The 12,966-nt window shown below is 35.1% G+C and overlaps 1 protein-coding gene across 3 annotated transcripts; it reads left to right on the top strand.

The window, feature by feature from the left end:
• Positions 1–8,974, top strand: LOC127075599 (uncharacterized). Of its 3 annotated transcripts, XM_051017051.1 has the most exons (14): positions 1–441; positions 1,275–1,344; positions 5,530–5,814; positions 5,901–6,206; positions 6,298–6,414; positions 6,550–6,855; positions 6,950–7,207; positions 7,297–7,368; positions 7,449–7,696; positions 7,788–7,976; positions 8,067–8,177; positions 8,262–8,527; positions 8,627–8,726; positions 8,820–8,974. In XM_051017051.1, exons 3-12 carry the CDS (start codon positions 5,530–5,532, stop codon positions 8,350–8,352), a joined length of 1,983 nt encoding a protein of 660 aa, XP_050873008.1. In that variant the 5' UTR covers positions 1–441; positions 1,275–1,344; the 3' UTR covers positions 8,353–8,527; positions 8,627–8,726; positions 8,820–8,974. The 3 variants fall into 3 exon arrangements, with proteins under 3 accessions (XP_050873008.1, XP_050873009.1, XP_050873007.1); XM_051017052.1 differs by lacking the exons at positions 1–441; positions 1,275–1,344 and adding an exon at positions 4,701–5,077; XM_051017050.1 differs by lacking the exons at positions 1–441; positions 1,275–1,344 and adding an exon at positions 5,229–5,432.
• The last annotated feature ends 3,992 nt before the right edge of the window (positions 8,975–12,966 follow it).

A 12,966-nucleotide genomic window follows, 5' to 3' on the forward strand; every position in this document is an offset into this window, starting at 1 on the left:
GGCCTACCTTATACAGCGCTTTTGACAAGGTCACCTTATACAGCGCTTCTCCCAAAAGCGCTGTCTAAGGCCTTTTAAATTTTTAAAAAAAGCGCTGTATAAGGCCTACCTTATACAGCGCTTTTAGAAGCGCTGCTATTGACCCCTCCTGTGCCAGCGCTTTCCTTCAAAGCGCTGTCTAAGGCCATTTTAATTTGTGAGCTTAGCCAGCGCTTTTCATAAAAGCGCTGTCTAAGGCCTTATTTACCAAATTTTTTTTTTAGTAAATTATAATATATGAATTCATTCAGTACGTTAAGACCCATTTTGTTTCCCTCGCTCCCACAACCTTCTTCTCACTGCGTTCATACTCGTTGCGTTCATCATCACTGCTTCTCCCAAAACCTCCATTCTTGATTCCTGCGTTCATCACTCACTTCGTTCATCACCGTTTACATTTTTGTAAGTGCATTTTCTGTTCGTTTCATCTTTCTTTATTTAGGGCAGTTTATTAGTGATAAAGGTTTGCTTCTGGGTTGATTCTTTTGTGGTTCATGTGTTAGGGCAGTTGATTCTCTTGTGTTAGGGCAGTTGATTCTTTTGTGTGTTAGGGCAGTTGATTCTTTTGTGGTATGTTAACAAATGTATATATTTTTGATATTAATCACCATGTCAAAGGGAGATGGTTTGTGTTTGCTTCCATTAGGTTTCTATTATACTGATGATGAATTGTAGCAAGTGTTAAATGTGATTGTTAGCATTGGCGTGTAAGTTGGATAGGATTAGATAGAACTGTTAAAGGGAGATGGTGTTAGTGTTAATGAAATAGTTAATTAGTGTGGTTAGTGTTAGAATGAAAAACTGAAATGCAAGTTTAGAAAATGCAGGTCAGCTGTTAGACAGTTAAAGAAAGGCTAGCTTGTTAGAATGGGAATGATGTGAGTCAAAGTTAATTGAATGGAACTGCATTGACTTGGCTTGTGATTTTACCTTGTTGAATTGTTTTTTTTCTGATGCCATGAAACTGAACTGATTAAACTTGAATTATGTTGGACTGCTGAACTATATTGCACATTTGAACTACACTTGTTATTTGCTTGAATGTGTTGGACTGGTTTGGAAAATATTTTGCTAAGTTGGATTGGTATTAAATTGGTTTTTGACAATGCTGAACTAGTTTTGGATTGACATATTACCCTACTTGAATTGCTTGTACTTTAGTTGATTACTTTACTGACTGATTGATACATTGCTTGATCTGTTTAATGTCTAATAAGCTGTTGTTTATTTTATAGGGTGTTCATTTCCTTAGGACTCAATTGAGGACTATTGCTAACAAGCTTTGTTGACATCCACAATTAAAAGGTAGTAACTTATTGCCTCTTTCTTCTTTTTTCATAGAAATGACTTATAATATAAGCAATTATATGATAAACGCGGAAATAAGTTGTTTATTCATATAGGGTGTTAGTCCTCTAAATTATTTCCAATCATTTGACATTCAATCATAATAAATATCCAAATTGTCATGATTTTAATAGCATAACTACAACATAGTTATAGTTACTTCACTTCATAGTTAGTAGAAGAATAGATATATATATATATATATATATATATATATATATATATATATATATATATATATATATATATATATATATATATATATATATATATATATATATATATATATATATATATATATATATATATATATATATATATATATATATAATTTATTAGTTTGTAATAATCTTCTTTTTGTGACGCGAAAGTGTTTATCTTAGGAAATTCTTCTTTTATGTTGTTTTGAAATAGTTGCGTGAATAATTTAGGAAAACCATGGATAAAAAATGGATGTCTGCCGATCGATTGTCGAAAGAGTACGAGAATGGGGTATTGGAATTCGTTAAGTTTGCTGTTGAACATGTCAAAGACCCCAGTCGAATGAAATGTCCTTGCTTGGGTTGTTGTTATATGGGTCGGGTTGACGCAGATGGATTGAAATCGCATTTACTGATGCGTGGAATTGATCGAAGTTATACGTGTTGGATATTTCATGGTGAGAAAATTAACGAGAATGTTGAACAGAGGGAGAAAAGTAATACGACCTATGCTTCATACGACAAAGACACGGAAACATACGATTGTGATCGAGTTGAAGAGATTGTAGAAGCACTGGATGAAGATCTTCATGATTGTCCTGAAATGTTTGAGAGGATGGTAAGCGATGCAGAGAAACCGTTGTACAAAGGTTGCACTAAATTCTCAAGACTTTCTGCGGTATTAAAGTTGTACAACTTAAAGGCGGGCAATGGATGGTCGGATAAAAGTTTCACAGAGTTGTTGGCCCTTATGAGAGAAATGCTACCGGATGATAATGTTCTTCCTAATCGAACCTATGAGGCAAAAAAAATGTTGTGCTCTATTGGCATGAGCTATGATAAGATACATGCTTGTCCTAACGATTGCATTTTGTTTCGTAACGAATATGCAATGTTAACTGAGTGCCCTAAATGCGGTTTGTCTCGATATAAGAAAAGATTATCTCCCGCAAAAGTCTTATGGTATTTTCCGATAATTCCGAGATTTAGGCGCATGTTTCGTAGTGAAACCGATGCAAGACATCTTACTTGGCATGCAGATGAAAGAATTATTGATGGAAAGTATCGGCATCCGGCTGATTCGCCACAGTGGTCGAAGATTGATAATGATTATCCTGAGTTTGGATCAGAAGCAAGAAACCTTCGATTGGCATTATCTACTGATGGAATGAACCCACATGGTCTTCAAAGTATCTCACATACCACATGGCCTGTGATTCTTATGATTTATAACCTACCTCCGTGGCTATGTATGAAGCGTAAGTACATGATGTTATCTATGTTAATCTCTGGGCCTAAACAACCAGGGAATGACATAGACGTATACTTGACACCTCTGATCGAAGATTTAAAGATTTTGTGGGAGAACGGTGTGGAGGTTTATGATGGATATAGGAAAGAAAGTTTCAATTTGAGGGCGATGTTGTTTGGCACAATTAATGATTTTCCAGCATACGGGAATCTATCTGGGTATAGCATTAAAGGTCAACGTGCGTGTCCTGTTTGTGAAGACGGAACCGATACGATTCGATTGGGACTTTGCCAGAAGAATGTGTTTCTCGGTCATCGTAGATTCTTACATTCTAAACATCACTACCGTGGGTGGAGAAAAGCATTCAATGGAGACACCGAACATCGTAGAGCTCCACCCGCATTGTCAGGTGAACAAGTTTTTGAAAAGGTGAAAGATGTGCGTACTGAGTTTGGCAAGCCTTTTGCACATAAGATTGTGAAAGGTGGGTGGAAGAAAAGGTCGATATTTTTTGAATTGCCATATTGGAAGTCTTTGTACGTGAGACATTTTCTCGATGTTATGCATATTGAAAAAAACGTATTTGAAAGTGTTATCGGTACATTACTCAATATAAAAGGCAAGTCTAAGGATGGCCTTAAAGCAAGGCAGGACATGTTAAAAATGGGAATGAGAACTGAATTAGCACCCGTGAAGAAAGGAAGACGAACATATCTACCACCTGCCGCTTTTACTTTATCTAGAAAGGAGAAAAAAAAATTGTGTAAGTCTCTGAGTGAAGTTAAGGTTCCAGAAGGTTACTCATCTGATATCAGAAGACTTGTTTCTATGAAAGACCTCAAGTTGAAGAATTTGAAGACACATGATTGCCATGTTATAATGGAACATTTTCTACCGATAGGTATACGTTCTATTTTGCCAGAAAAAGTAAGAAGTTCCATAACTAAATTGTGTTTTTTCTTTAGGTCAATTTGTAGTAAGGTGATCGATCCCGAGATCTTACCAACACTACAAAAAGAGATTGTAATTACCTTGTGTGAGCTTGAAATGTATTTTCCTCCGTCTTTTTTTGACATAATGGTTCATTTAGTTGTTCATCTTGTGAAAGAGACACAGTTGTGTGGACCAGCTTATATGAGATGGATGTACCCTGCTGAACGGTATATGAAAATATTAAAAGGGTACGTGAAATCCCGAAGTCGACCAGAGGGTTGTATTGTTGAACGATACATTGTTGAAGAAGCTGTTGAGTTTTGTACTGAATATTTGTCTAACGTTCAATCGATTGGACTCCCCAGAGCTCAGATTTTCGACAAAATGGAAGGTAAAAAATTAATTGGGAATAAAATTGTGACAATATCAAGGGATGAACGGGATCAAGTTCATTTGTATGTTCTGCACAATAATAATGAGGTTGAGCCATATGTTGAAATGCACAAGGATGTACTCCGAAGGTTAAATCCGAACAGAAATGAAAATTGGATAGTTATAGAGCACAATCAAAGTTTCATACAATGGTTGAAGGATCATATTTATTTGAAGCGCTCTTCAGATCCTTCTTCGGTAACAGAAAGGTTGAGATGTTTGGCATATGGTCCAAGTTTGCATGTGTTTTCTCATAGCGCATATTCAATTAATGGATACACACGGTGTGTCTAGGTGCGTGGTGGTAGGGGTTCTATGCAAAATAGTGGTGTCACCGTGCTAGCTGAAGCAATGCATATATCAAGTATGAAGGACTTAAACCCCAATATGCAAATTTGTCATATTTTGGAGTTATTGAGCACATTTGGGTGTTTGATTACGAGAAGTTTCAGATTCCCATCTTTGGTTGCAAGTGGGTGAATAGTAGTGGCATACGAATGGATAAGTCTGGATTTTTGCAAGTTGATCTTACTAGGGTGGGGTACAAAGATGAACCTTTTATTCTAGCATCTCAAGCTAAACAAGTGTTCTATGTGAATGACCCGAAGAGTACAAAATGGTCTATAGTGCTTTTCTCTAACAAAGTCACTGATGATAGCGGTGTCGATCAATGTGATATTGATGTTGAGAATGAGTCATGCATTAGACGGAATGAGTTGAATAGAAATGATGAAGTTGATGATCTTATACCGGATGAGTCATATATAAGAAACGATCATAATGAGGGAATTTGGATCAATTCATCCGTACGCATTGCTAAGAAACAAGTGATTAATATTCCAACAAAGAAAAGAAAGAGATGTTAGTGACTTAGGTAAATTATCCATGGTTTCTTTATTCTTTTGTTTTCAATTGCTTTGATTATAAGTTATATCTGATAATGCATGATTTCATTATATTTTTGTTTTCAATTGCTTTGATTATAAGTTATATCTGATAATGCATGATTTCTTTATATTTTTGAATCGTGATGAGTTTTAATGCATGTGATTAATGAAAATAGACTTTCTCCACGATTCCGGAGCCAATGGTATACTTTGTTTTTCGATTCGGACAACTTTTTCCCTGATTTTACTGTTGCTGTACTGTTACAAAAAACATGCTTCCACTCGGAATTTGGACGAATCGAGTTCATTTTTGAGTCCTTTGGCCCGTTTGTAGGCTACCATGTAATTTTCGTCCAATTCAATACACTTTGACTTTGACACTTACTTGATTTGTATTCATATTTGCTTAATATTGTGTTTATGTTTTTCTTTATTACAGATGGCTAGTAACGAGGATCACCCACATGGTGATGAGACCGTTGGTGGTGCGGAAAGGGAAATTAAACGTGGAATAACGGTTATGAAGAAAGTTATTCGAGATAGAGATCGAGGCGTTTTAATAAAAGTGCATTGGAACGAAGGTGGACAACTAATTGAGCCTAACGGTTCAACATTGACAAGTTTTATTGGTGCATTGGTAAGGAATGAAGTTCCAATTACTTGTGATAATTGGAGAAATAAACAATTGAACGAAGCTAAAGACAAAATATGGAGTGAGATAAAGGTACCATATGTGATGTTATTTGTTTTTAATGACGATTATGTCTTTAAATTAATTGTACTAACGCAATGTGTGTATGTTTTTCGTAGAGGTGTTTCGACATCGAAGAAAACAGAAGAGATCATTGTCTCAAATTGGCCGGAAAGTTACTAAGAGGGTTTAGAACCTTTTTATCAACCACCTTTCTTAGGGATACGGAAGGTACTTTTGTTGATGCAGAGCTTCCATCTAAATATGCAAGTTTGATTTCACCTAAAGAATGGGAAACGTTTAAATCCAAACGAAAAACCCAAGAATTTAAGAGTGTAAGTGAAACAAACCGGCAAAGAGTATCAAGTCCGGCGTATCCCTATAGAAAAGGGCGTGTTGGATATGGACGCTTAGAGCAGTCTATAGTAAGTATCTATAAATTGCATTGATATACTTGTTATATTTGATCATATTTTGTCATGAGTTATATTTGATCATATTATGCTTAATGTGTAGTTAACAAAGGAGAATAGTTCTGAAACATCTCTTCCGGCACATGTTTTGTGGAAGGAAGCCCGTGTCGGTAAGGATGGAAAGATTAAAGAAGACGTTCAACAAATATTTGAGAAATGTGTAAGTATAGCATTATTTAAGACAATAACACTTTGACTTTGACACTTTTGAATCGTCCAATTTCGAACACTTTGACTTTGACACTTACTTAAGACAATAACATTACTATTGTGTGTATGTTCATATGATTTTCAGGAGACTCTATCTCAATCTATAGTTCCATATGAAGACACTGATTGCAGGAGCATACTGAGTCGAGCATTAGATGTTCCCGAGTATTCTGGTCGGGTGAGGGGCAAGGGATTTGGGATCACTCAAAAATCCTTGAATATTAAAAAACAAAAGACTCCTAGCAATAAAGAACTGCAGCAAACTTTGGAAGCATTAAAAGCTGAAGTTCTTGAATTAAGAAAGGAAAGAGAAAGAGATCGAGCAGCGGGTTTTAAAGATACTAGTGACAAAGATAGTATCAATTGTAATTTTCAACCGACTATTCCAGAGGTAATTATATATCTTATTATGAAATTAAATTAGCTTAATTTATTTAATTGTCATATATACACATTAAAAATGTCATATTTATTATTGGTTTTAGGGCATTTCACCTTGTCACCTCTACTTAGCGAGACCGACTTATCGGATGGTTGGCAAGGGGAAAGTTCATAACAATTTGGGTGAATTACTTCACACTAAACCGCTCCCTACTGGATCTTTGAAAGTCTCGGTTGATATTGCTTTGGAGAAGGATGCGTTATTACCACATCCTGACGATGTTTCAGATGCAACTTTATTGGGAGATGCCATAGGTTCATTTGTTGCATGGCCGACAGACCTCATTATCGTAGGATATGAGGTATGCTTAAAACCATTATGAACCTTTAGGTATTCAAATTTTTTACGCGCATTTTACGTACACATTTTTTACATGTTAATGTTAATTAGACTCCCACAAAATCCAAAGCAAAAGATAAGGGGATTGCGCGGGAAATCGAGTCAGTTGCATCGCAAAAAGAGGTACATCACAATTATATGCTATTTAGATTCCTGTTAATTCGTCATCTTACACTTCACCTTACTAATTATCTGATATTTAGATTCCTGTTGCTAAGAAGACTGAAATTTCCAAGAGGACCGGGGCTAAAAAGAAAAATCCTTCCAAGTATAGAGCGTGCCTCCATACATATTTAGAAACGACAGATATTTCGGATGGATGTGTTCGTTTAATACCTATGGATGGAGCTATTTTTGGTTTTGAGTATGCCGAGCCATTGGGTAAAGAGGATTTTGATCAAATTTTGTATCATACGCAATTAAGCGTTGGTGTTATCAACACATACATGAGGTATATCCGATCTACTTTGTTTAAATTCTTGAACAAGTTATTTACTCGTTTCATATGAATAGTCTAAATGTTAATGATGTTTTTATATAAGGTATTTATATGACAAATTGATGGGTCCGCGTGGGTTGGAGCAAAGATTCTCATTCTTAAATCCCATGAAAACGAACTTAACCGAAATGATAAGAAAACCAGATGAAGTCAGGACGTATGTAGTCGAGCGCTTTATGGCCGACACAGATAGAGAAAAGTTGTTCTTTTTACCGTTTAATACCGGCGACGGGTTAGTTCTTCAATCTAAATTCATCTGTTATAATTTTTCATATTTTGACGTCGTGTAGAAAGTTTCCATCTAACATTTGTTTTATTACAGTGGACATTGGTTGTTGGTCGCGATAAATCCTTTTAAAGAAATTGTGTATTATTTGGATTCTTTACACAATGATTGGACAACATACCCTGCTATGAAGACGATAGTTGACACGTAAGTGCAAATAACCCAATATTCGTGTGTATACTTATTTATTTATGTGAATTGTTCTAAATATTCGTTTATATTTCATTATAGCATTATACAAACTGTTCGAGCACAAAGAAAAATTCAAGTACCAAAGAGAAAAGCCAATAACATTACATGTAATAGAGTGGAGGTATATTAATTATCACAATTTTGATTATATTAGTGATGACACATGATAAAACTTAGGATATTTATCCATATTGTTTTTCCATGTGTAGTGTCCTCGACAGCGTAATAATATAGATTGTGGATATTACACGTTGAGGTTTATGAAAGAAACTCTTCTTATGGATCGAACAGATATTCCATCTGATGTATGGATTTCTAACTTATGAGTTATTTTCATATTTAACACATATTTCTCATAATTAAATAGATTTAACTAAATCATACTATGTTATATTATTATGTAGTACTTTGATGAATATAGATGTGCTTATTACTCAAAAGATCAGTTGGATGAAATTAAAGAGGAATTGTGTCAATTCATTATCGAGCTACAGGTTTTGTGAGGTATTGAACTCTTACTTTAATTTTGAATGTGATCTGAATAACTTTGAGTGAATTCCATTTGCTTACTACAATCTTTATTTGGTGTTGTTTCAGGTTATATAGCATATTTAGAAGATAGAACTAGAATGTGTTGAAATACATTTTGATTAGCATTTTTGGAGGTTATTAGAAATGTGTAGATTTTTTGTAAAGGCAAACATTTTCAAGTATATATATAAATACTCAAAAAACTGCTGAAATTAGAAGTATATTGTGTTGAACTATAATGTGTTTATAATGCATATAGATTTTCAAGTATATGTGCATATTCAGAAGATAGAACTACAATGTGTTGAACTATAAGGTGCATATAGATTGGATTCAAGCTCCAATTTATGAAAATCTGCTGAAATTTGCAATTTACAGGTGCTAAATAATGTGGTGAAAACGTATAAAAAGATCCTCCAAAATTTGGAGTCTTAGACAGCGCTTTTAGGCAAAAAGCGTTGGTAAAGGCATTTTAATTTTGACCTTAGACAGCGCTTTTATCAAAAAAGCGCTGGCATAGGTGGTTAATTCAACAAAATATAGTGTAAAAAAGCGTTGGCATAGGGTGGGCTATACCAGCGCTTTTTCTGTAATAGGGGGGTTTTAGACAGCGCTTTTACTGAAAAAGCGCTGTCTAAACCCCCCCTATGCCAGCGCTTTTTTAGTAAATTAAGCGCTGTCTAAGACCTATACCAGCGCCAGTATAGCCAGCGCTTTTAAGCGCTGTCTAATGTCAAAAAAAGCGCTGTCTAATCCCTTGTTTGGCATAGTGTCAAACCGTCGTTCTATTGATTTTAACTTCTTTATGTCTTTTACTCTCGTACAAAAACTTTGGTATTAAATCTGTAAATTGAGACCGGAAAAAGAGTGACTATATTTTGAAATAAATTTAAACCAACTCAGTTTTGATTCCTTTATTCCGCTTACTTTACATACCGATATCTAAATAAATTAGTCGGACATGCTAAACATGCCTAAACAATAATTATGCTTAAATACAGCCATATCAGACAACCAATAAAGATAAACAGTAGCGCAGAGCATATATAAATTAAAACAATAAATTAATGAACCTATAAAATTAATAGAAATCTTGGTTTTATCCCCTAGCTTCGATGCTTGAACACTCCACCACAAGCCGGTTGGATTTGTTCTTCACAATCTTCGATCAAACAGGAAAATAAACACAAGAAAATAAAATACTATAATCTAACGTAAGGTTAGATCCAGTAAAAGTTACACAATAGTTTCCGGTGTAGAAACTATTGTGAGAAAATAAATCGAATGCTTAGTAAATTAAGCTAGTAAAGAAAAGAAAATAAAGTGCTAAGAAAATAAAATGCTAAGAAAATGGAATGCTGGAAAGTATATTGCTGTAAAAATTTGCACAGCGAAAAGGAGGATATCTCAATTGGATCCTTTGAGGTCTATTTATATTCCTCCATAAAGTAACTGTTTATCAAAAGCATCTTCTGTAGGGTTTTTCAAGCGTCAACGAGTCCAAGAGGAAAATAGGGGAGAATTGCTTCTGTTACGCACGTTAATGCCAAAAAGTAGGGGTGGGGTGTGTGACGTCCGTCACACCATGTGTTACGGTCGTAACACTAAGTAGAGGGGCGTGACGCTCGTCACATGAGTGTGGCGGTCGTCACGGGCCATTTTCCTTGTAGTTTGCTTGGGCTGGGGTTTAGTGAGATGCTTTCCTACAGAATCCTCTTTTTGCACCCCTTTTCTTTCCTTTTCACACATGCTTCAAATAATGTTACCTGAAATAAATAATAATAGAATACCAAGTAATATTGAATAATATAAAATAAATTGGATCAAATAACAATATAATTTAATTAAATCAAGTCCAAAAATGTGATATTATTTCGTGTTATCAGCAAGACTGATATCGGTTTTTGCCATTGATGCAGACACGAGCTTTTTCGGAGATGCATATCTGAAACTTTCCTGGATGTTAACTGATATTTTATTCTCGTATTATTTTAGGAAAAAATGGTTGCAAACAACGACGACAGATTGAGACTCGGCCGTGAGACCTAGCATGTGTCTGTTCGACATGAGAGGGATAGACTTCAGAATGAGCAAACCAAAGTTAGGAGGGGAACCGTCCCTAAGACTCATGAGGGGGAAGCATCGACTTCTAGGAGCCGCATATCACAGGGGTTCTCATCGTAGGGACATGTTTCCCCTAATCACGTAGATTGAGAGGAAGCTTTTGTTACTGCACATGATGATATTCCTCTACTTGCATACCCTTTTTCAAGAGGTCTCTCTGACAGCTTCTTATTGATATACTATAGAGATCATGTTGTTGAGCATGGGCTGGAGAAGTATTTTTGTTAATGATTGTTATTTATATGTTTTAAACACTTGCCCTACGACTGATATTTTTTTATTTTATTTTTTAACAGGAACACAATTGTTTGAAGTCTGTTAACCACAGAAAAAAGATTCAAAAGCTTTATCAGCCTAAGGATAATTAGTTCCAGAGTGTCCTCCACTACTCAGTTCTTCCAGACCTATGTTGCTCCGGGTACAAGACCATTAGAGATGGCATGCATGTGGGTTTTGTTGAGAGATGACATAAGAAATCATCATCTTTTCACTTCCCCATTGGCAAGATGACAATTACCCTTGATGGTGTTGCTTGCCTTCCACACATTATCATCAGGGGAGGTAACTTGATCATTCCTGGATCAAACGTGATGAAGCCTAGGAGATGATGGTCATTTATATAGGACCCGGTCCAATGCATGTCATGATGCAGTGTGAGAGCACTAGAGGTGCACATGCCAAATTTTCTTACTTTGAGGCGCTATATTAAAACAACTTGGAGTTAGTCGAGAGTATTGACAATGATGATCTACAGGTTACCTACCACAGGGAGTGTGATTTAATGTGTTTCCTCATATTCTTGGTTGGCACGTCCATTTTTGTGGGCAAAAGTGCATCATACGTCGATGTGGCATACCTTAAGTATATCATCGACTTGTCAGCCATTCACAATTGAAATTGGGGGTCACTTGTTTGGTATACATGTACTCTAAGTTGAGCGAAGGTTCTCTTTGGACGACAAAGTAAATGACAAGCTCTTACACCATGATGAAAGTAATTTCCATAGCCATTATTAATATTAAAACCACTTTTTTTTACACTTGATACTTATAATTTTTTCTTATTCATTTTTAGTGATGGATCCTATCCCAATTCACGGCATACACGGGTATGATCGTGTGCTAGAGTATATTGAGGATTGTCCACACACTTTCCTATATTATCCGTAAATAGGGAATGATGTTGTGTGGCGGTTCTGTGTGTGTATTGAATGGACTCAGCACGATGACATCGACTTGACGCCATACATCACTCACAGGGACATTGTTTCCTTCGAACCCATTTCATTTTGTCTATTGTGCATGTATCTGCCGGAGTGATGCATGCATCCGTTTGCATATGTGCAGATCATTCCAATATCCCCCTAAAGGTGAGCAAAACACAATACGGGGGGGGTTAAATTATGTTGGATTTTCTTATACTTTTTAAACTTCTTATCAGAGTTTGAACCTCCAGTTCAGAGTCGGAACCTTCAGTTCGTGTCTGAATCAGAGTCACTCAGAGTATGAACTCTAGTATCTCTTTATCAGATTCTGAAATAAAATCTGACTCAGAGGTAAATAATTTATAGCAGTGGAATATAGTTCAGAAACAAGTAAAGTAAAAGCATAAGAGACACAAACAGTTATCATGGTTCGTCTTACAACCTGAGATTATAAAAAATTATTAAGAGATTTGGATAACAACTACACTTGATATACAATCAAAGGTGTAGACACAATACAACTTAGAAAGAATATAAGACTTAAGAACCTCTAAAAAATACATAATGTTAAGATGTTCTAAGTTTTGTAAATTGGACATAGTGGCTTCTCTTTGAATTTCAATGTTCAGAGTCTCGTGGTATGGTGTATTGTTGTATGGTAGTCTTCTTCTTCATGTCTGCAACTCCTTATATATATATATATATATATATATATATATATATATATATATATATATATATATATATATATATATATATATATATATATATATATATATATATATATATATATATATATATATATATATATATATATATATATATATATATATATATATATATATATATATATATATAGGAGATAAAAGAGACATTGAAGACTTT

Source organism: Lathyrus oleraceus, chromosome 4, assembly GCF_024323335.1.
Source record: "Lathyrus oleraceus cultivar Zhongwan6 chromosome 4, CAAS_Psat_ZW6_1.0, whole genome shotgun sequence".
Classification (NCBI taxonomy): Eukaryota; Viridiplantae; Streptophyta; class Magnoliopsida; order Fabales; family Fabaceae; genus Lathyrus; species Lathyrus oleraceus.

What these genes read in the sequence shown, in the direction of transcription:
- LOC127075599 (XM_051017050.1), top strand. Translation starts at nt 5,244, where the DNA reads ATGCATGTGATTAATGAAAATAGACTTTCTCCACGATTCCGGAGCCAA. An exon ending in AAATATGGAGTGAGATAAAG is followed by an intron (nt 5,815 to 5,900) that starts GTACCATATGTG and finishes TGTTTTTCGTAG; the next exon opens with AGGTGTTTCGACATCGAAGA. An exon ending in AACAAATATTTGAGAAATGT is followed by an intron (nt 6,415 to 6,549) that starts GTAAGTATAGCA and finishes TATGATTTTCAG; the next exon opens with GAGACTCTATCTCAATCTAT.